Consider the following 24,030-nt stretch of genomic DNA (forward strand, 5'->3'; position numbering starts at 1 on the left):
TTATCAAGACTCGTCACGTATACAGGCGTGCTGCTGCCTGCGGACCCTTCCACGTCGTGTCTGTATTTCTTTGACATCTTCTGAACAGATCGAATTTTTTTTTTGAAAAGTGAATAAAAAAGTAGAAATGTATCATTGCATCTCTGTAGGACTGTTTTAGAAATTCCTGAGTATTTCTTACATGTAGAGAGGAAGGGGAGATTAATACTCTATTTGTAATTTCAAAAGAAGCCCTTGTACTTACCATAATTGAGGTGAGTAATTTTTAGTCAAAAAGGTGATTAAAACTAGAACTCATAAAAATACATACACATGTATCCTAAACATTTTAACTTAAAATATGTAAAAGCCCCTTCATTCGTTTTACACTGATGGTAAGACAGGTACTGTCTTTATGTTGGGTCTGTAGATAGAGCTGACAGTCTGTCTTGCATCAGTTGCTTTCACCGCGTCATCTATCTGCAGCGCATACCTGTAGTTTTTCTTTAGAGATTCCGAAGATACTCACAAGGGCTTTGATGAGCACAGAAACCTTCCAGATTCATGCACTTTTCTCCCTATTAGAATTGTCCGAACCTGATTTGAAAGCATTTTTTGGTCTCAAGCTAGTGTTTCATTAAAGCAGTTTTAATTTTGTAATTATTTTCCCGGTTGCCATAGTATTTACATAAATTACAGAACAACAGGGCTCTACTATATAGCCCAGGGAACTATATTCAATAACCTGTCATAAACCATAAAGGAAAAGAACATGAAAAAGAGCGTACATACATATACAACTGAACCACTTTGCTGTATAGCAGAAACGCACACAACACTGTCAATCAGCTATACTTGCGGAACATTTTGTACAGAGCTCCTTCCACTCAGAAAATATTTATATAGATTATGTAGCTATAATAACTGCCACAACAGCTGCCACAAACAGGTTGGGAAGAAACAAAACTAGTTTATGTTAAAACCAAAACCCAGCTGCTGGGAGAAGCAGCAGCCGTGCGTGCAGCAGACCCTGGGGTGCTTCACAGAGGAAGACAGGGCAGTGTTCACCCTTTGAGGCGATTTACACAGCCCGTGTACACTAATTGTTAAAACGATCTCTAAGCTGATGTTTCTGTAGCATTAATGTTTGTATCATAATAAAATCTTAAGAATTAGGTGAGGAAAACATGATGATTATTTAGTTGTTTTTGTTTTTAATGAACTCTGATAACGTAAGAACATTTGAACGTAGTCAGATTTATGTTACCATTTTCCAAAGTCATGTAGACTTAAATTTGAGCTTGCAAGAAAGAAATGAAGTGAGTGGAGTGTGTCTAATATTATCATGACAGTAAACCTACATATTTTCAGACACGTTTAGCTATTTTCATTTAATAAATCAGAAGTATTAAAGTGTCATAAGTTTTTGTGGATTGAGACAGTGGTCACAATGAAAGACCACTTTAGACCTCCTGAACATGGATAATAGTGAAGCAGAGACTTGTAATATATTTGACTTCTTCCGACTAATAGTGTTTTTTGTTCCAGCATTTGGATTGTTGATACTTTCTGCATTTGAAAAGTTACAATAGATAATTCTTTTAGTGCCTCATAAGACAGTGGCTTGGATGTACAGCCTTTTTGGCGTTAATTCATGAGAAGAAACTTGCAATTATGATATTCTCAAGTAGCATTGTTGAATGATGACTTTACTATATGAGCAGAAATAATTTTTAAAGATAATATGGATTTTGATTCTTTGCATATTCAGGGTAAATGTTTAGGAATGAGAAAAGGAATGCACAGAGAAATAAGGCTACATATAGTTCTCCATGTAAAAGGGTTATCCCTTTTACAAGTCTTATCCATGTAAAAGGGTTCTTGATTTTCTCTTCCTTTACCTACCTACTTCTTAGGATAGGTGATTTGTGAGAAGGGATAGATTTAAGAGTCAGGCAACATAAAGAAGTGAGGGGAGGGGAGGGGTGGGGTGTCCAAGAATGAGAAATTTTTATAGAAGTATCAGCATATCAGGGGTTGGTGGTATACTGATTTTTTAACTTGATTTCATTTACAGGCTTTGTCTGAAATGTAGAAATAGCATTTTCCATTCCACAGTGAGATAGAAAAATCTTTGGTTACCTTTGGTTTTAACTTTGGTATGATTTATGAAATACAATATTTTTTGAAAATTTCTTGTATCTTAATATCAGGATTTGATGAATATGTTTAAAAAAGAAAACCTTGAAAATCTTAGTACTTGAAGCTGTCCATAATGGTTAGAAATGTAGTGATTAGAGTTGGTTTATCCTAAACATGAACACCGCGCCTGGTTCTCTTTATTGTAGAATCCAGCAGGCAAAGGTGCAGATTCTTCCCGAGTGTGTGCTGCCTTCGACCATGTCTGCAGTTCAATTAGAATCCCTCAATAAGTGCCGGATATTTCCTTCAAAACCTGTCTCATGGGAAGACCAGTGTTCATATAAATGGTGGCAGAAATACCAGAAGGTGAGACACTGATTTTTTTATGCATGTTCAAAAAGCAAAGACAGGTTGCTTTTTTCCTGTTTAAAGAAAGAAACACCAACAACTCTCATGATTCCTTCCCCAGACATCATCTGAGCAATACTATAGTTGCATTTGTTCATAGCCAGAGTTTCTAAAATTTCATAGGCAGCTGTTATGTAAGAGCAGTTTGCAAAATCAAGTAAAATGTTACAATACTGTGAGGTATTCCAGCTATTATGCCTGTAAGTTATGAATTACTTCGCTGTGGCTCTAAATGCTGCAGGAAACGCTTACTAGACTGCTCACAGGAGGCACATGGCTCTTGAGTCATAAGCACCTAGACTTGGGGGAGAGTGTGGGAGAGGACACAGTGGCAGTTGCTTCCTCCTTGTGGGCTTCTGAAAGGAAGCTGTTTTTGTGCAACAGTATGGACATCACCAAAACTGGCTTGGGACTGGGCGCTCTTTAAAAGTATTGCCTCTAGGGCCTTAATTCCTGAGTATATCCTTTTGACTAGATCATTCTCGTAGGACAAATACCAGTGAAACTTGTTTGTACTTATCTGTGAGATGTATCAGTTTTGAGTATAAAATACCTAATATTTATGGTTTCTCCCTAAAGGAAAAAAATTTCTAGTGTCTAAATTTAAAATTACTTTCTGAGATATGTCTTTTAAAAATATGGAAAGACAGTTTCTATAGTAACCTGAAGAATCCTGTACTAATCATCCTTTACTCTTCATCGAGTATCGATGGTTTTAATTTTGATGTAGATTATCCTAGGGTCCTAATTTGAAGTAATAGCTCAGCGGTAAAGAATCTGCCTTCCAGTGCAGGAGTTCAGTTAATCGCTCAGTCGTGTCCGACTCTTTGCGACCACATGGACTGCAGCACATCAGGCTTCCTTGTCCATCACCAGTTTAAGGAGCTTGCTCAAACTCATGTCCATTGAGTCGGTGATGCTATCCAACCATCTCATCCTCTGTCGTCCCCTTCCCCTCCTGCCTTCAATCTTTTCCAGCATCAGGGTCTTTTCAAATGAGTCAGATTTTTGTATTAGGTTGCCAAAGTATAGGAGTTTCGGCTTCAGCATCAGTCCTTCCAATGAATATTCAGGACTGATTTCTTTTAGGATTGACTGGTTGGATCTCCTTGGAGTCCAAGGGACTCTCAAGAATCTTCTCCAACACCACAGTTCAAAAGCATCAGTTCTTTCGTGCTTAGCTTTCTTTATAGTCCAACTCTCACATCCACTCATGACTACTGGAAAAACTATAGCTTTGACTAGATGGACCTTTGTTGGCAAAGTAATGTCTCTGCTTTTTAATATGCTGTCTAGGTTGGTCATAGCTTTTCTTCTAAGGAGTAAGCATCTTTTAACTTCATGACTGCAGTCACCATCTGCAGTGATTTTGGAGTTCAATGAAATAAAGTCTGTCACTGTTTCCATTGTTTCCCCATCTATTTGCCATGAAGTGATGGGACTAGATGCCATGATCTTTGTTTTTTGAATGTTGAGTTTCAAGCCAGCTTTTCTACTCTCCTCTTTCACTTTCATCGAGATCTTCAGTTCCTCTTCGCTTTCTGCTGTAAGGGTGGTGTCATCTGCATATCTGAGGTTATTGATATTTCTGCCGGCAGTCTTGATTCCAGCTTGTGCTTCTTCCAGCCCAGCGTTTCTCATGATGTACTCTGCATAGAAGTTAAATAAGCAGGGTGACAATATACAGCCTTGACGTACTCCTTTCCCAATTTGGAACCAGTCTGTTGTTCCATGTCCAGTTCTGTTGCTTCTTGACCTGCCTATAGATTTCTTAGGAGGCAAGTAAGGTATCCCATCTCTGAAGAATTTTCCACAGTTTGTTGTGATCCACATTGTCAAAGACTTGGGCGTAGTCAGTAAAGCAGAAGTAGATGCAGGGGATGAGGGTTCAAACCCTGGGTTGGAGAGACTCCCCTAGAGGGGAAATGGCAACCCACTCCAGTATTCTTGCCTGGAAAATCCCATGGACAGAGGAGCCTGGCGGGCTACAGTCCGTGAGGGTCACAGAGTCTGACGTGACTTAGCGACTAAAGAGCAAACAGCTTAAGTTCACAGTAACTTTGTATAGCTGTGCAATACTTTTGTTTTCAGACTTGATACGGATGCTTTTTTTATAATCTAATTTTCTATTTCGTTAGCTGTACTGGGTCTTAATCGTGGCGTGCAGGATCTTTCATTGCCATGCGCAGGATCTTTAGTTGCAGTGTGAGGGATCTAAGTTCCCGACAATGGCTCGAACCTGGGCCCCCTGCATTGGGAGTACAGTTGTACTCTGGACCACCAGGGATGTCCCCAATACAGATGCTTTACATACACTTTAAATCATGTTTATTTGACCAGTAGCGCAGTGGGAGGTTTTTCTCTTACTCATCTAGTCCCAGCAGTGTGTCGGCGCTGGGTGGTGCTGAGATGCTCTGTGGCGAGGTCACCGTGTCAGGATTACATCGTCTCTCAGGATTTAGATAGCTGTGGGTTTCAATCATTGGATATTTTCCAGGAGGTATTAGGTATTTTATTTATATAATCTTCCACAACAAGATTTTTTTGTTAAAAATTCCTAACCATTTAAAAATCCTAAGTTACTTCTTGGCACAGTTCTGAGGATAGAGTGAGAGTCTGTGGAGTTAATTCCTGACTTAAGTGCTCTGGACAACTAGTTCTGTGTTTTCTCTGTAGGATCTTGACATTTTAAACCTGAACTTGGGTTAGACAAACAGAACTTGTGAAAAATCTTTTGTGTGAATTACTGATTAACTCCTTCCTGTTCTGTGGCCAAAGCACCTCAGCTTGTTTGTGTTGAATTCAGACGTAGGCCTCTGCAGCCGGGCCATCAGGCATTAGGAGCCAGATCCTCTGACCTGCCTGTTGTCTTATTTCTCCAGTAATTGTGGATTCTCAAACACTGGCCCTCAGTTTTCTTCATGTTCAGAACTGCCGAGGATTAAACAGAAGGTGCTGAGGAATGAGCGAGATATAAAAGGTGTTCAGAGCTACAGATGCCTTCATCTGTGTGTTTTTTCTGATCATTCTGTTGCTTACACTTTGGGTAGTTTCTTAGGTTCTGAAATTTGGATCTAGATCACTAGGCCAAGAAAAAACAGCAGCCGCTCTATTTTGGACTCCAGGTGTCCTGCAGACTCTGCCTCACTTTAGAGAGCCCACTGGGAGCCATCCTGCCGGCATGCCAGCCTGGCGGGGAGTGCAGGGAAGGGCTGGCGGAGGCACTGGGGGCGACTCCAGGGGCCCTGGACCCGCCTCAGGGGTTGTTCTGCTGTACCTGTAGCGGATGCTGACTTGTCACAGCGCTTGTCTTCAGGCCGACCTGGGGCTCGGGTCAGCCCTCCGTGGAGTTCACTCACATCTGACTGCTGCGCCTGCCACGGCCCTGGCAGGGCCTCTTGCGTCTTTGCGTCTGAGAAGCGGTTCACGAGGCCAGAACTGGGAGAAGCTTAGTTGATTCTTAAATAACTCACTCTAATCGGGTTGCCACCCACTTTTCCACCAGAAAATGATACTTAAAGGATCTAGGAGTGGAGTGGAGTCTTCCTGAAGTGTATTCAGTTGACCTTGAAACTGTGTACATAACCTCTCAACATTTGCCATTGAAAACAAAACAGTTGAAATGAGAAAAGTATTTACGCTTCGGTTCTCTTCCATTCTGACAAGGGAACACTGTCCCTAAGGATTGAGAAGTTAGGCTAGTATAATCAGGCAGTGCTCTTCCAAACCCACTTATATCTGGAAACCTTTCTCATTCAGTGATTTGATCTTTAAACTCTGTTTCTTTATTCCCTCTTCTCACAGTGTCTTTTTCTCTTTACTGTTTACTATAGTGAAATTCTCTCAAAACGAGGAAAGTGTTGTTTCAGCCTACTTAGAATACAGTGTATATGTTTCTAAGGACACTGCCTTCTTGCCCACACTGTTTGCTCATTTATAAAGCCCTCGCACGTTCCTGAGAAAAGAGTATGAAGTACAAAAAAGTAAATGTGGAGACGAGATAAGAAAGTGACTGAAGCTCAGCTTTCTGGTCTCCGCTAAATTCATAAGCTCCTGCTTCTCATACGGAGCAGGAAAGAACTGAGCGTAACTCAAGGGCGGGACCCACAAACAGCAGCTCACAGGTTAGCTTCTCAGTCTTCTTCCAGAGTTTGTGTAAAACACAGACAAATCTTCTTTCCTGTTTCTTATGTAGGAGGATCCATGCTGTCCTGCATCTTGTTTTAAGAGTGCAGGAGATTCTTCTGTCTCTAGTTTTCAGAGCAGTTCTTATTTTGAAATCTGCGCAGTATTCTCTGTATTAATGACGTTACTGGACTCAGTTATGTATGACCTTTCATATAGGCCAGTATTTGAGAAGTGAGATTACTGGATGTCAGGGCAACTGCATTTGTAATGTTGACAAGTATTTTCAAAGTTTCTTACTTGAGATTGTTCCAGTCTGTACTCAAGTGTTTCACTAAGGCTGTGTAGTATCCAGCTTAATTTTTGCTAATCTGGTTAAGTGAAATACAGGAGCTTGTTGAAGGTTTAACTTGAATTTCTCTGAGTGTGAATGACGTGTGACGTGTTGTGTTTAAGAGCATGTCTTATTTCCTTTAATTCGAATTGTCTCCACCTGCACTCTGTTTATTGCTAATTCTTTACACACTTATCTGTGTGTAAAGGAAGCTTATCCCTTTATCTGCAGTTAGTTTCAAACATAACATAGTTTTGTCATATTTGTCTTTTAATTCTATTTTGGTGGTTATATAGTTGAATTTTTTTTTAATACTTCTGTATTCTGAATCATAGCTAGCGATACCTCCCTGTGTGAAGGAATCTTCATCAAAGAAACGTGTCGTCTTTTCCTTTTGACTTCATTTTTTCTTACTGACGTCAGAGTGTAAGCTTCAATCCGTGTGTTTCTCTCGGTATGACTCCAGCACCCGTCCAGGTAGCTGCACAGTGTCCTTCTGCCGTTTTCTGAAAGGCCCCCGTGTTCACTCAGCACACCTGTGCTGCCTTATAGCCCGGATTCATGTGTTTTACTTTTTCTTGTGCTCTGTGATCAGTCTGTTTATGCCCCAGCAGGATGCTGTTATGTAACTGTTGACAGTTTGTATTTTGTAAGTAAAAATATGACCACTAACACCATCACAGCTTTTCTCTTTTCAAGATTTGTGTGGCTACTATTGCTTATTACCTTATCCATGGGAACATTAGAGTCTGTTTTTGTCTTGTTCCAGAGTAATAATAAGAGTAGCAGTGAGAGCAGTAGTATTTATGTACGAAAGAGACGTCTTGAAATGGTAGGCTGTGTGTAGCGTAGGCAGAGACTTCCTCGAGCAGAGGAATGGTTTCCCGGCATACACTGTGAACTTGTGGTTGTGTATCTTCCATTAGGAGCTCGCAAGCCTCAGAATCTAGAAAAAGCTCACCATTCCATTCCAGTTCTTACAAGCAAGTAGGATTTGATAAATGAGGAAACAAAAACTTGTAGTGTTTCGATTACTCAGGTAAGTTATTTTCATCGTTTACATTGCTGACTGTGCTAGGCCCTAACGCAGCAAGCGACTCCCATGGTCACTAAGCCGCCATCTGGTCTTGCAGGCACAGTGCCCCTTCCCCACCGTCGTGTGCCGCCCTCCGTCAGTGAACGGCTTCTGTACACAGTCAACATGTCTGTAGATGTGCAGGCTTTGTTCTGTGTATAGAGAAGTGTGATCATTCTTTATATTCTGTGCTTTTTTGGGTCAGGTGTAGCACCTCTCTAGTGTAAGCATATCACACTGAACTGCCCTTGATAGCTGGCTGGGCTGTTTCCAGCCTGTTGCTCTTCCCAGCACTGCTGCAGTGCGTCTTTGTTCTGTGTAACACTTCTCTTTCCAGATTTTCTTGGTTGCTTTTACACATCTGTTCTTTCAGATGAACTTTAAACTGCTTCTGAATTCCAATTCATTGGTATCACATTGAATATATACTCTGAGGATTAGTCCTCAGAGTATCTTACTTATTGAGTCTTGCCATCAGTTACTGAAGTTTTACAGGAATTAAGTAAAAACATCTTTGTCAAATATAGTCATCTCTTATGGGATTCTCTGCAAACTTTTTCATCTTTTTTGAAATTAGAATGTCTTTGTGGGCCAAGATCAGTTTTTAAATGTGGTTCCTTCTACCCTAAGATCTTGATTCTATGGTGTTTAAGTGACTTTTGTTTTCTTTTCAGAGAAAGTTTCATTGTGCAAATTTGACTTCCTGGCCTCGCTGGCTGTATTCCTTATATGATGCTGTAAGTAACTTACACTGAAAGTTTTGCTTCCAGGAGAAGCCATGTCGTGAGGGTCATTAGACGGAACAAGTGCCATTCATTCAAGGGGAAAGGCAGCAGTCATACTGCCGGACAGACCTGACTTCTAACGAATAGACCTTCAGTCTTCTGTCCGTGGATAGTGGCTTATGACTTCAGGACAAGATGCTGTGGCAGCTTTGGGTGTATTAAGCAGTTAAAATTTTGTTGTCAAGTTACAGTTACATTTAGAAAAACAGAACCCTTAACAGTGTTTTAGTTCTCTTATAAACAGGTATGTCCACTTCTGTTTCCTGCTTTTAGGGTACTAATTGATGTATACAACAGTGCTTTTGCAGTTCAAATTTTTTATATTAGGCATCATGACAGCTTGAAAAATTCAGTAAGATACTGTCGGGATAGTTCATAGAATGTAGGAGCTGGAGCTCTGGGCTTACTGAACTGGTAGGTTGTGAGCACTTAGCACATGGGCAACACCGAAGGGAACGGTTCACTCTGCTCTTCAGCAGCTTAAGAGGCATTAGAAGTATGTAATAGACCAGAGTATTTTTTACATCCACTTGCGAAAAGACAGTGAGCGCTCTGATGTGGTAAACACGCACCAGGTGAGGTGTGTAGGTAGCAGCTGCTAGTGCAGCTTTTTCCTGGAGAGGGCAAGGAGAGAGGCCCTTGAGAAGCCAGACCCAGGGGACAGAGGCTGGAAAGCCAGCCTTGTGCTGGGCTAAGCACGGGGTGCAATCATTTCTGTGTAAGAAAACAGACATGTATATACTGGAACTTCACTAGATGGTAACTACTTACATTGCTACTAATATGTCAGATTTATTGAGTTGAAAAGCTGACAGTGAAGTGTAGAAAGTGTGTGACCCTTACTATGGCTTGTTTCAAACAAGGAAACCTTAATGGATAGAATCAAGAAACAGCTACGCGAATGGGATGAAAATCTCAAAGAAGATTCTCTTCCTTCAAATCCAATAGGTATGAAAAATCAGCTTTCTTCCCATGATGTTTTACTAAAATTGTTTTGTAAGTTTTCTGTTAAGTGAAACAAAAACTTTTTTTATTATCCTGAAAAAGCATTTGTTTTCATAAATTACAGAAAAAACAAATGAGTATTTTTTAGTTAATTTTAATTCTGAGCATTCCTATTTTAGACATAAAAGGCTCAGGTTGCAGTAAATAGCTTGCATCCAGAAATGCTATCTGGGTATAAAGACTCCTTTCCTTGGTCTTCAGGGTGCCTTTAAAGGTGACCTTAGTTCCAAGACTTACTGTTGTGTTTACATAGCTGTCAATTAGGTACAATTTAACTATTTTTCTCGTCTCTTAGTAAGTGACTTTTAATAACATGGGTTTGATTTCACGTATAAGACATTTACAAAAACAAGTATGGGAAAAGAAGTTATGTCCTTAAGAAGATATATACACACACGAGAGCTGATACATGTTGGTATTGTTTATAACTGTGTGAAGTGTGTTCTCTGGGAAGGGTTTATTTGAAAAGGATGTTATGGCATTCATAAGTTATCTGATATGTATCTGCTTCGTAAGTTTGAGAAAACCTATCCTGTCTCTAAGATTTTTCTTACAGAGTAGCTGCTTGTCTTCCTATTGATGATGTATTACGAATTCAGCTCCTTAAAATCGGTAGTGCAATCCAACGACTTCGCTGTGAACTAGACATTATGAATAAAGTGAGTAGTGAACGCCTGGATGCTCACATTCTGTTGCTCTGGGGTTGGGGGAGTTGCATTGTCGGGACCTACAAGGCTGTCTGTAAGGTGTTGAGTCATGTAGTCAAATTGTGGTTTGCATTAACAGTATTTTAAAGGATTATTTAAACATTTCATTAGCGATCATAAGAGAGAAAAATTGTTTTGCATTCCTCTGTGTATCCTAGAGGGTCATTAGTTTAGTGAATATGTCAGCTTGTGTCTTCCTCGTTCCATCTTTAAAATGACAGTTAAAGTAATCAACACTTTGGAGCATTTCCCCCACTAATTTTCTCTTAAATATTTTAGTGTACGTCACTTTGCTGTAAACAATGTCAAGAAACAGAAATAACAACCAAAAATGAAATATTCAGGTGAGCTCTTTATTACATTTTTAGTACACATCTGAGTACATTTTCCCAACTGCACTAACAGAACAACAGCCTAGACTGTATTTCTGTTCTCCATAGTTTTCCCTCCATTAAATTACAAATACTCAGCAAATGAAATACGGGCTCCTGCCTGGGTACCAGAACAGCAGTGGTTGTGGACGGGATTATTCACAGCAATGAGCGAGCCTGGGGAAGGAAAACCTCCCCATCACCCCAACCTTGTTAAAAATCTATCAACTGTATCTTTTTCGGTACCTACGGGGTTCTATGCACTGCTCCACTCAGATATCAGTTTCACCACGTAGGGTCAGAGTTTCGCAGGACATGCTTCTGGACAGGTACTGATGCTGTGTGATACACAGTACTGTTTGCACAGTACTCAGATGCCCAAGAACGACCCCATGGAACCTTTTATTGGACTTCCCCTCTCACCCTTTTTGGGCAGCTTGAGCTCCCTGTATATTACATTGTGTATCTTGAAGAAGATTAAAAAAACCAGTACTACTTTCCTTTTTGTCATCATGAAAACCAGTGAAAGTCACTCAGTTGTGTCCGACTCTTGGCGACCCCGTGGACTATACATATACAGTCCATGGGATTCTCCAGGCCAGAATAGTGGAGTGGGTAGCCTTTCCCTTCTCCAGGGGATCTTCCCAACCCAGGGATAGAACACAGGTCTCCCGCATTGCAGGCGGGTTCTTCACCAGCTGAGCCACAAGGGAAGACATACACCAAATAAAACTGGGCTGCCAGCCTCTGGTTGGTTTTAACTGCACTATACAGCTCTTTCATCCTCGTTTCTTGGTGAACTTTGTAGGATTTTCCCCCCATCTTGACTCTGCTGATTCTCTGTTTTAGTTTATCTTTATGTGGGCCAATGGCAGCTTATGTGAACCCTCATGGATACGTGCATGAGACGCTTACCGTGTATAAGGCTTGCAACTTGAACCTGATTGGCCGGCCTTCTACAGACCACAGCTGGTTTCCTGGGTAATGCAGTGGCGTCCCCTGTTGGGTTTGTGTGTGTGCCTTAATTGAGCAGTAAAGCTCAAAAGAGTATTAAGGAGAGTTGCTAGAATTTATCATCAGAAATAGGCAATGAAATAAATAGCTATTTAAATGTTCATGTCACGAGTGGCTAGAAAAAGTTACTCTTGCACAGTCTCATTGAATGTAGTCAGGTGGCTGCTGCAGTTCTTAAATCAACTATACCGCTGATCCACACCCCTTCAGAATGAGCTGACAGGAAAGTGAAATATCAACTGTTTCATGAGCCAGTAAAACTAGACCCCTTGAACAGCATGGTTTTGAACCGCTCACTTCCGCTTTCCTCTTAGATGCAGGGATGTTTCAGTAGTAAAATACTACAATACTGGCTGCTTCTGTGTTGGCTGAATTGTTAGATGCAGAGATGAATTGCAGATACAAGGACCAACTATAAAAAATAGGTGGATTACCCCTTGTGTTGGTCAAGGGTCCACTGTATATCTGAATTTTATAATTTGTAAAATTAGCGACTGTTACCCTAGCAGTGATAGACCCAAAACCTGCAGAATCCAGCTTTTCTTCTAGTTTGTAGGCTTTGGATTTTTTGGCTTAGCCTATTGACCTTCAAAGTATGACTGTGGGACCTACGACACTACCTGAGAACTTGTGGGATCCCTTCAGCCAATAACGCTGGCTCAGCCTTTTTATTTTGAAAGAGGCAAGCTGAGCAGGGCTTAGTGGCTGTATTTGTTATTCTGGACCAAGAACCATGCCATTTGGACTGGCCAATCTTATGTGATAGCATTCTTAAGGACTAAAAGTAGAATTAACTGGTTAACAGAACTACTAAATATGGATCCCTGAAAAAAAAAAAGTTTCATTACATGGTTTGGGTGACTTCTGGTTTGTTTGGGATTTTTTTCCTCTAATGCCAGGGCTTATATTTTTGTTAAATTATGTGGCAAAACCATTCTTCTTTTAGAAAAGCAGTTCTTAAATCTTATGTGAGAGAAACACTTAACTTCTTCCATCCCCAGTTTTAACTCAGAGAAGAAGTGTGTATTTCTACAGTTGATTGTTATTTCCTAACTTGACTTCAATGCAAAACAACTAGGAAAATGCTGCTACAATTTACAGTGTGTTCTTGGCAACCAGCAATTTGTATAAAGAAACCTGTATTAATAAGATAGTTTTTTTCTTCTTTGGCATTGGAGAAAAAAATTTAAGCATGGCTTAAGAGCACAATGAAACAACTTTATAATGCATTACCATGATGATACAAATTAGAAAATCTTTTTTGTGAGATCTGTTTCAGGGAACTTGTATAAATCAAAGCTCTGAGTTTTCTCTTCCCCATCCTTAGAACAACAGGTTTCTGAGGTGATAGGCTGGGATACAGAGATGCAGTTCCTGAGCTGATTTACCTTTCCTTAATCTCGTAGGTATGCCTGGACAATTGCCCAGTGTAGGATCTGTGCCAGCCATATTGGATGGAAATTTACAGCCACCAAAAAAGACATGTCACCTCAAAAATTCTGGGGTTTGACTCGATCCGCTCTGTTGCCCACCATCCCAGATACGGAAGATGACATAAGCCCTGACAAAGTAATACTCTGCTTATAAATGAATACAGTAGGGATAAGGTTACTTAACACATTGGCATTCTAACACCAGATCTGCTTTGGAAATTACTGCTTTTGATGCATACCTAAGTAAAAGCAACATTACATGGAAGGTTGCAGTTTCTTAGTCGAACAACAGGATTTCAAGATTTAAACTAAGATGTTCTATTGAAGAGGATGAGAAGCAGTCTAGAATACTTGGTTTTCAGGAATACCTACTTTAGGAGCTTGGTGCTGTTATCCTGTGGACTCTTGATATGCCTGGTAGTGTTATCACTGAGCGGACATGAAGACATCTGTGAAACTGGTGAGCATGCTTTCTGCACAAAACAAATCTGAAATTCCTATCAATTGCTGTAATTAACGCAGTTCATCATTTATTTGATCCTGACACACGGAACAGAATGGCGTGTTTGCATCAGTGCTCCAAAGGGCAGACGTTCCAGAAGGGAGGGTGCCAAGCTCTAGTACTGTTCCTTTTTGAAAGAGGCGAGGAAATGTGTAAATGTTAAAAGGGCTGTGTTCCTTTTCTTTAGTTTCTGAGATACTGATTTGTAAATTTTGAAAATAAAGAGTTATAATATGCAGTTTGAGCCCCCAAATAAAAGTTTTCCTAACATGTTTGTTAGTGAATAGTAGTATCTGGTGTATTTGCTCAGTGTTTGGTTATTCTGTTTCAAAGTTGAATCTGAACTTAGACTCTGTGGAGCACGGATGCTAAAACACGTTCTCCTTCCTACAGGCTGGAGGCGATGATGTATTTCATAGGCTATTTTGTTCAATGTAAAGTGAGAAACTCTGTAAGGAAACTATAAAAGCAAAGCTAAACATGTTTGTTTAAATAATGTAAAATATCTACTCGGATGCAGATACTTTAGGTGTAAGAAATAATTTTTAAGATAAACTTCTAGACAGACAGATTTGCCACCTACCTCTTTGCTTACACATTCAAGGGGTTTATTGGATCCTTTCACATTGGTGTCATTTTGATACTTCTCCACTGCTTTACATATTTCACTGGGAAAAGTTCAGCTAATTAGGTACAATGTATGTGGCCAAAAATGGACTGTTGAAGTTTCTTACATTTTAATTTACCAATATTTTATTCTTCCAAAAATGCAATGGTTTTGACTGCCTAGACTAGAAACCTAAACTGAGTATCATGTTGCATATTTATGTAAAGAGAGTAAACGAAAACCCACTTTAAGAATGCTGTTGATTCTTTAAAATATGCCTTTCTTTGCCTTTTTACAACCAACAACCTTGGGTTTTTATGACGTTACTATTACTACCTTACGGTTTGTTCATGTAGTCTTACACTGAACCAAAACTTCCTCTAAAGGGATCCCAGTGTTTTTTTCGGTAGCACAGCAGCTCTCTCTGTCCACCCCAGCTGTAGTAAGGAAACACTGCTTTTACATTTACCCTGGAAGAGTGTAAGCTCAGAATGTTCTGTACTGTTTCCTGACTCTTGCAGATAAAAGATTCTGGTATATAAAATATGCATATAATACTAATCTGAGGTCTTTTAACCTGACAAAACCAGACCTCTAATAGCTCAATCTGCATACGTCCTATATAGAACAGTAGGAATTGTAAAATGTTGCACCAATACATATCTTACTAGTACTTATATATCTTAAGCGTTACTTCATAAGCATTCAATTACTGACCTGTGTGCAGGTGTTTCTGAGGCTCCCTTTCTCGCAGCATAAGCCCCCGTTACACTGAGTGAGTGTCACACTTCCTCTTATCTGGGTTTTAACAGAAATGTGCTTTTTTGTGTTATCAAGTCCAAAAGTGCTATTTGCCCAAAGTGCACCAAGATGCTCTGACTGGCTACACAGAAAGGAAAGTGAGTTACAAAATGTCAGTACAGCAGCCGAAATACACAATACTTCGTGCTGTTTACCTCTTAACCTACTGAAAGCACACAGGCTCAAATCTTTACAGAGCAAATATGTAGGCCGTGACCTTTTTTTACTTTAAAGCGACAGGAGTGCCGGCACTAAGTATATACGGCACCTGATATATAATGTCAGAGACCACATTCATCTTCCAGTATCAAAGGAAATGTTTATTAAAATAATGGGCACAAGAATCTTAAGCTAAGCTTTCTAAGCTTACCAGGAAGTTAGGGAAATTTCATTTTGACAGAGAAAACTATCAACTATGCCCTAAACTACGCTCCCTACAAACACGTCCTGGGTATTGGAACGCCAGCCACTTGGGACACATCTAGTCTTCAACTGTATATGTTATATTTTATGCAAAATTTTCAGCTGTATTCAAACACAAGTTTATTCTGGAATTCAGAAAAAAACTGACACCATAGACAATCCTTGTACAAAATTAACCCAGTTATTTCAATTGCAAATACAAAGAAACGTGTTTTTCAAGACACTTGGCACTTCTTAGGAACAATCTCAGCACTGCCACATGCAACAAAACCAACCAAAAATCCTCCTTAAAAAGCCTAGACAGATTGAGAGGCGCCAACTCTACTTTTCTCAGTAGAAACTATTCCAAGAGAATTACAAGCTTCAGAGACAAATCAGATTAAGAGGAAGTAGACTTGACTTTAGTGCCTGAAATACAGTTTTCATAAAATAAGACCTTTATTCTTCTGAAGAGAAAGCTGGCTTTCATTCTGCTATATATTCGAGTCTCTTAAATCTCACTAAGAGGGACGGGAAAGAAAACTAGGCTTACCAAAAATTTTCTGCTTTTTGGTAGCCAGCTCTTGTCAACTTTAGGTCTTCTTTACGTAACTCAGCAGTTCATCTTTTTCCAGTTGGTAACCACTTTTCTTCCACTGTTCCCGCAACTGCTGTAAGAGCACCCCAATTTCTTTTCCGGAGGAGATGCCCACTTTCCTGATGTCATGGCCACTTACAGGAAACGGGGGAATGGACCACTGCCGCATCTGCTTCAGGAGACCGTGCTCGCCTTGGTACTTGAGAAGCTCACACACACGAGCAGTCGCATCAGCTTCTCTAGACTGAGGGCCAAAACCAAACATCACCACACTTGCAATGATCTTATGCTGACATTTAAATAAATGCAATGTGCAAATTTTCATTTAAAATAAAGGAAATTCACATAATACACTGTGGGTCCTAGTATTAATGAATTGGTTGCAATTAGTGGAGATGATCTATACTCTAACCAAGCTGTGAAAATACTTACATCTATGATGAAGTCTTGATAGGGTTTCAGTGGTTCTGAACTATCTACTGCCTTAATTAAATCTTTCCTATTTTTAACAATAAATAAACCCAGATTCTTCTCTTCTTTTGAAATCTTCAACCTCAGGTCCAATTTCGTGACATCATCCTGTACTTTGAACAGTGAGGTCAAGAGAGTCATTGGCTTTGGTGAAAAACCTTCCACATTTTTACTGACTTTGTTAAATTCTTCTAAACTTGCATTAGCAGGTAAGCCTGTAGGGACAAAAGCATTTTCCACCCATTTTTAGATACATTTTAAAAGCTCCCATCTTAAGCACACTGTGTCCTCATATTCAGAAATGTCCTGGTACCAGGATCCACTGCTGGTGCAGTCTTACAGGTGAGCCGCTGCCCACTACTGCTCTCCCCTCCCACATCTCAAACCAGCACTGTGGCTCTGAGTGGTATTCTGACACCTACTGAACTGTCTGTGTAAGGCCCGCCTTCTCCGCGCTCTGCACGTGTTAACTCCCTGAAGCTCTCAGCTCTCCCATTACACAGCTGCTATTATTTTCATATCCCTTCTTTAGATTTGCAAACAGGAAATAACCCAAGTTACAAAGCTGATAACGTGGTGAAGCTGCACTCAAAGCCCCAGTGGACCAACTCCAGAGGCCCCTTTGTCCACCCTCACATGCTGCCCTTGTGCTGTCCCCTGCCTGGAAAAACTCCTCCTCCTGGCCACTCCTGGCTCAGAGTCTACCATATTTTAAAGTAGTCCATTTTTCCTTTTGGAATTAACTACATTCACTTTTTTTCCTTATGAAATTTTAAACGAGATATGTTTCATTGCCAAAAAGGCAAACGTTTTACAAGTTGGGACTCACCTATGTAAGGAGCCACATCGAGTTCATAGATGAGATGAATCAGATGGTTCACGTGGTTACCAGTAAGTATTTTTTTCAGTTCCACCCAGATCCGCTCTCCTGATACTCCTGCCAAGCCTTTTGCATTTTCTGCAATTGCTTCCAAAGTCTCAGGATCATGGTCACCAGGTGTGTCAACAATTTTCCCGTAAAACCTACAAAGTAAACATGTCCAGAAGCACTGCCTTCATGCTGGCATTTCACCAGAAAACTGCGCTCTTCATTTTCCTGATGCTACTAGTGAGGTCTAGGAGGGACCTTAGAAATCATCTGCTCATCTACCTTCTCTTTTTTTCTCAGCTCAGAAAACCTGAGCTCCAAAAAGTGTAAGTTTGGCCTTCAATGAAGGTCTATTGATTGGTACTGACAGTGGACGCATAAACCAGAGCAGTCTTGGGCAGGCTCTAAAACAGGTCCAAGATATCGTCATGGAGTAGTCTTGCTTCCTCAAAGGTTGCCTGTCTGTACACATCAATGCTTTCAATTAAGAGTTTCACATGAAACACATCTCATTGCAGACATGGGAGTGTATTTCATGGACTCTTGGAAGCATTAAAGTATACCTGCTTTTACCACTCATTTCTTCACAATGCATTGCTCAGTTCGGTTCAGTCGCTCAGTCGTGTCCGACTCTTTGTGACCCCATGAATCCCAGCACACCAGGCCTCCCTGTCCATCACCAACCCCCAGAGTTCACTCAGACTCACATCCATCGAGTCAGTGATGCCATCCAGCCATCTCATCCTCTGTCGTCCCCTTCTCCTCCTGCCCCCAATCCCTTCCAGCATCAAAGTCTTTTCCAATGAGTCAACTCTTCGCATGAGGTGACCAAAGTACTGGAGTTTCAGCTTCAGCATCATTCCCTCCAAAGAAACCCCAGGGCTGATCTCCTTCAGAATGGACTGGTTGGATCTCCTTGCAGTCCAAGGGACTCTCAAGAGTCTTCTCCAACACCACAGTTCAAAAGCATCAATTCTTCGGCGCTCAGCCTTCTTCACAGTCCAACTCTCACATCCATACATGACCATAGGAAAAACTATAGTCTTGACTAGACGGACCTTTGTTGGCAAAGTAATGTCTCTGCTTTTCAATATGCTGTCTAGGTTGGTCATAACTTTCCTTCCAAGGAGTAAGCGTCTTTTAATTTCATGGTTGCAGTCACCATCTGCAGTGATTTTGGAGCCCAAAAACATAAAGTCTGACACTGTTTCCCCATCCATTTCCCATGAAGTGATGGGACCGGATGCCATGATCTTCGTTTTCTGAATGCTGAGCTTTAAGCCAACTTTTTCACTCTCCTCTTTCACTTTCATCAAGAGGCTTTTGAGTTCCTCTTCACTTTCTGCCATAAGGGTGGTGTCATCTGCATATCTGACGTTATTGATATTTCTCCCGGCAATCTTGATTCCAGCTTGTGTTTCTTCCAGTGCAGCGTTTCTCATGATGTACTCTGCACAGAAGTTAAATAAGCAGAGTGACAATATACAGCCTTGACGTACTCCTTTCCCTATTTGGAACCAGTCTGTTGTTCCATGTCCAGTTCTAACTGTTGCTTCCTGACCTGCATATAGGTTTCTCAAGAGGCAGGTCAGGTGGTCTGGTATTCCCATTTCTTTCAGAATTTTCCACAGTTGATTGTGATCCACACAGTCAAAGGCTTTGGCATAGTCAATAAAGCAGAAATAGATGTTTTTCTGGAACTCTCTTGCTTTTTCGATGATCCAGCGGATGTTGGCAATTTGATCTCTGGTTCCTCTGCCTTTTCTAAAACTAGCTTGAACATCAGGAAATTCACAGTTCACGTATTGCTGAAGCCTGGCTTGGAGAATTTTGAGCATTACTTTACTAGCATGTGAGATGAGTGCAGTTGTGCAGTAGTCTGAGCATTCTTTAGCATTACCTTTCTTTGGGATTGGAATGAAAACTGACCTTTTCCAGTCCTGTGGCCATTCCAAATTTGCTGGCATATTGAGTGCAGCACTTTCACAGCATCATCTTTCAGGATTTGAAATAACTCAACTGGCATTCCATCACCTCCACTAGCTTTGTTCGTAGTGATGCTTCCTAAGGCCCACTTGACTTCACATTCCAGGATGTCTGGCTCTAGGTGAGTGATCACACCATCGTGATTATCTTGGTCATGAAGATCTTTTTTGTACAGTTCTTCTGTGTATTCTTGCCACCTCTTCTTAATATCTTCTGCTTCTCTTAGGTCCATACCATTTCTGTCCTTTATCGAGCCCATCTTTGCATGAAATGTTCCCTTGGTATCTCTAATTTTCTTGGAGATCTCTAGTCTTTCCCATTCTGTTGTTTTCCTCTATTTCTTTGCATTGATCGCTAAGGAAGGCTTTCTTATCTCTTCTTGCTAGTCTATGGAACTCTGCATTCAGACGCTTACATCTTTCCTTTGCTCCTTTGCTTTTCGCTTCTCTTCTTTTCACAGCTATTTGTAAGTCCTTCCCAGACAGCCATTTTGCTTTTTTGCATTTCTTTTCCATGGGAATGGTCTTGATCCCTGTCTCCTGTACAATGTCACGAACCTCCATCCATAGTTCATCAGGCACTCTATCTATCAGATCTAGGCCCTTAAATCTATTTCTCACTTCCACTGTGTAATCATAAGGGATTTGATTTAGGTCATACCTGAATGGTCTAGTGGTTTTCCCTACCTTCTTCAATTTCAGTCTGAATTTGGTAATAATGTATTGCTATAGTGATCTAATTAAATGACTGTACCTTAGTCCATGTCCTGTGATTTGTAAAGACAGACTGTTTGCAAACACTTAAGTCTAAAGGAATAGCAGTTATTGACAAAACGTAAAGTCTGTCAAAGAATATTCTGAGCATTATCCCAAGCTGTAAAAAATTAACTATTAATAGATACAAATTAGCCAGTTACAATGGTTTGCCTGTTATAGTTCAACATTGAAGACTGCTACCCACAAAACCATCCAGGTGCATTACACACCTTCCAAATTCATCTAACACATTTCCCATGACCACCTAGAACTGTAAGCCACATGAAGGCACACTGCCACTCGTTACTCCAGGTTCAAAGCACCTAGGACAGTAATAAGCACTCACATACCTGTGTGATGAATGACTGGTGCAGAAAATAAGACTTAAAACTGCATTAAAGATCACCACAGAAAGGAGTGAATAAATGATCTGGAGAACGCAAAGATGAGGCGTCTCAAAGTCACAGTACCCTGTCTCTTGGAGACAGAGACGTGAGGTGGCGCCACGGTGCACGGGGCTGCTGCGCATTTCCCTTGATGAGAGAGAACCGCACTTTGGTAAAAATAATATTCAAAACTGTATTATTATAATTTATAGAAAGGCCTTACCTGAAATACCTTAAAATTCGAAGATAATCTTCTTGTATCCTCTGTTTAGCTTGTCCAACAAATCTAACTTTCTTATTTTTTAAATCTTCATAACCATTAAAGTAGTCAAATAAAGTACCATCAAAACCTAGTCATTAAAAGAGGGAAGAAAAATCACTATTAGCAAATAAGAATTGGAAAACACTGGCCCATACATAATAATCATTCAGCCATTTAAAAAAAGAATGAAATCTTGCCATTTGCTATAACATGGATGGATCTTGACGACATTGTGCAAGTAAAAGAAGCCAGACAGAGGAAGATAAATTATATGATTCCATTCTTATATAGAATCTTAAAAACAACAAGCTGATAGAGAACCGACTGGTGGTTGTCAGAGGCTAGGGTGGGTACAATGAGTCACCAGAGTCAAAAGGTACAAACTCCCAGCTATAGAACAGGTCCTGAGGAGGCTGAGTACACCATGGCAACTAGTTAACAACGTGTGTGTGTGTGCGTGTGTGTGCACTCAGTTGTGTCTGACTCTGCAACCCCAAGACTGTGGCCACTACAGTTAACAATACTGTATTACACATTCGGAAGTTGGTAAGACAGATTTTAAAAGTTCTCATCACCAGGGGAATAAAATTCTGTAAGTACATATGCTGTCAGATATTACTAGACTTACTGCGGTGATCATTTCTTGATATATACAAATATCAAACATATTTGTATACTGAATCTAATGTAAGGCTGTATTTCATTACCTCAATTTAAAAAATTAAACAGAAAAAACTGGCAAACTTAAAATCTGCAAAAAAAGTATCACAAACAGGAAAAAATTCGGGAAAGAGATAGACAGTGAAGTACTGATACGAGTAACATTCATCTGTATCCAGTACCAAATGGAACATACAATGGAATAAAAGGCTGCATTTACAATAGCAATAAAAAGACAACACACTAAATAAACAAGATGTATGCCAGTATGAAATGGGCAAAAACAATAAAACAAGCGATTTTCAAGTTAATAATGGAAAATAAACAACAACACCCAAAATAACCTGGAAAGAAGAAATGATAGTTAAAACTATCTAGAAAAATGTAAAAACTGTAATAAACCATAGGGAAAAAATTTATAATCCTAACGCAGGGAAGACCTTTCAAAATATGGTTACCAAAAGAAATGAAAACACAACACCAAAGCCTTCAAAGAAATTATTAGTAAATCCAACTACATGAAACATTAGATATTCATTCCTGGATAGCATGAAAATGACACAATATGAAATTGCATTAAGGTAACATACTGGGGAAAACATTTACAGTTAGTATCACAGAGACAAATGGCTTTCTATTATCTACAAAAACCTCCTAAATAAGAAAGACCATATGTAGAAAAGTTAAGGGAAATGTTAAATTGGTACAGCCACTGTGGAGAACAGTATGGAGCTTCCTTAACAACTAAATACAGAACTCCCACGTATGCCCAGCACTCCCACTCCTGGCACACACCCGGGAAAAGCCATAGTGCAAAAGGACACACACAGCCGTGTTCTGGCGCCGCTCCTAACAGTCGGGATACGGAAGCAACCTAAACGCCCGTCGACAGAGGAGCAGACACAGGTGATGTGGTAGATGCGTGCAATGGGTGTTACTCGGCCGTAACAACAAAACCGGGCCATTGACCGAGACGGACCTGGAGACTATCATACAGAGTGAAGCAAGAAAAACACCCTGTATATTAACATGTATGTGGAATCTAAAAATTATATAGATGATCTTATCTGCAAGGCAGAGAGAGACCCAGAGGTAGAGAACAAAACACGGACAACGGGGGAGGGAAGGGGTGGGATGCACTAGGCGACTGAGATTCAAATATATACACTACTGGACACTGTGCAAAACAGAAAACTAATGACAGACTGTATACAGCTTGGGGCACGGCACTCAGTGCTCTGTGGTGACCTAAATGGGAATGAAATTCACACAAGGTACAGCTGATTCACTCTGCTGTACAGCAGAAACTTGCAACACTGTAGGTCAACTATACTCTAATAAAAATTTTTTAAAGAGGAAAAAAAATGAACTAAAATATATATGACATATAAAAAGCTTTAAAATGAAGATTTTCAACTTCAGTTGTAAGAAGTGGACATTTATGAGATAATCATTTTTCAGACCTCCATCAGCTCAGCAAGGACCTAAGTCCAATTACATGTTAGCCAGGGGACAGTGAAATCTGAAATCTGACAAGGACACTTCTCCGTGCAGCCTTCTGAACTTGGTGAATTTTGAACCATGTGAACCTAACATCTGTTCAATATGTTATACATATATTTCTAGCGCAATATCCTCTCATGTTGAACAAAACAAAACAAAAAACTTAACGATTTTAATATAAGGCACATAAAACCTCAGGTATGTGTGAAGTGACCAAGTCCTCCCAGCTATCCCAGGACTTCCCTGATTTAAAAACTGAAAATCTCCTGTCTCAGGGATACCTTAGTCCAGGCAAAATGAGACAGGTGGCTGCTCTGGGAACTAAGATGGAAAAACAGAAACACCTGGAGCAAAGACACAGATGCCAGCAACCACCCAAATGGGGAGCTCCGTGGGCCTGAGACAGACCTCAGCACGTGGCATCACAGGAAGGCGGGAAAGGAAGAAAGTAACCACTCGTCATGATTATGGCAAATGCAGCCACACTCTAAGCTCAGGCTTAACTCCTGCCAAACTCTTCTTGGCATTTTGACACTTACAGCCAATTTATAAGGCTCCAGATTCAGAAAGATACAACAGGAAATGACAACAAACAAAAAAACTTAGACAATATGATTACAACGTACATGCGGTACACCTATCTCCTGTTACTTCTCTTACTGAACAGACACAACTCCATGAGGACTGTGGAAACCAGATCTTTTTCAGTAAAGGAAAGATCAAAATTTGCAGGAAAAAACAGTGTTACAAAAGGGAAAATAAGAGTTTGAGAAACAAAGTGACCATTATCACCCCCAGAACTAGGAATGCTTTGTCTGATAAGGTTTGAAAAAAGTATGGATGGGAAAACG

The 24,030-nt window shown here is 40.3% G+C and overlaps 2 protein-coding genes across 20 annotated transcripts in view; one reads left to right on the forward strand and one right to left on the reverse strand.

Annotated features, from left to right (window-relative positions):
• Positions 1-14,164, forward strand: part of CRBN (cereblon) — a 407,739-nt gene extending 393,575 nt beyond the window's left edge. For all 10 annotated transcript variants that reach the window (XM_086366664.1, XM_086366666.1, XM_086366661.1 and 7 more), the window contains 7 exons: positions 2,328-2,487; positions 8,738-8,800; positions 9,712-9,796; positions 10,397-10,512; positions 10,840-10,904; positions 11,781-11,912; positions 13,352-14,164. In XM_086366664.1, the coding sequence (XP_086222790.1) occupies positions 2,328-2,487; positions 8,738-8,800; positions 9,712-9,796; positions 10,397-10,512; positions 10,840-10,904; positions 11,781-11,912; positions 13,352-13,532 (802 nt within the window). In that variant the 3' untranslated portion in view covers positions 13,533-14,164. The remainder of the gene's footprint in view (positions 1-2,327; positions 2,488-8,737; positions 8,801-9,711; positions 9,797-10,396; positions 10,513-10,839; positions 10,905-11,780; positions 11,913-13,351) is intronic.
• Positions 14,165-15,806: 1,642 nt separating this feature from the next.
• TRNT1 (tRNA nucleotidyl transferase 1) overlaps positions 15,807-24,030 on the reverse strand; it is a 97,495-nt gene continuing 89,271 nt past the window's right edge. For all 10 annotated transcript variants that reach the window (XM_086366656.1, XM_086366659.1, XM_086366658.1 and 7 more), the window contains 4 exons: positions 20,978-21,104; positions 17,589-17,782; positions 16,721-16,974; positions 15,807-16,532 (listed from right to left, as the gene is read on the reverse strand). In XM_086366656.1, coding sequence (XP_086222782.1) covers positions 16,284-16,532; positions 16,721-16,974; positions 17,589-17,782; positions 20,978-21,104 — 824 coding nt within the window. In that variant the 3' untranslated portion in view covers positions 15,807-16,283. The remainder of the gene's footprint in view (positions 16,533-16,720; positions 16,975-17,588; positions 17,783-20,977; positions 21,105-24,030) is intronic.

The sequence above is a fragment of the Bos grunniens genome, chromosome 22 (genome assembly GCF_055505025.1).
Source record: "Bos grunniens cultivar Pamir isolate PY7600 chromosome 22, Bosgru_T2T1.0, whole genome shotgun sequence".
In the NCBI taxonomy this organism is placed as follows: domain Eukaryota; kingdom Metazoa; phylum Chordata; class Mammalia; order Artiodactyla; family Bovidae; genus Bos; species Bos grunniens.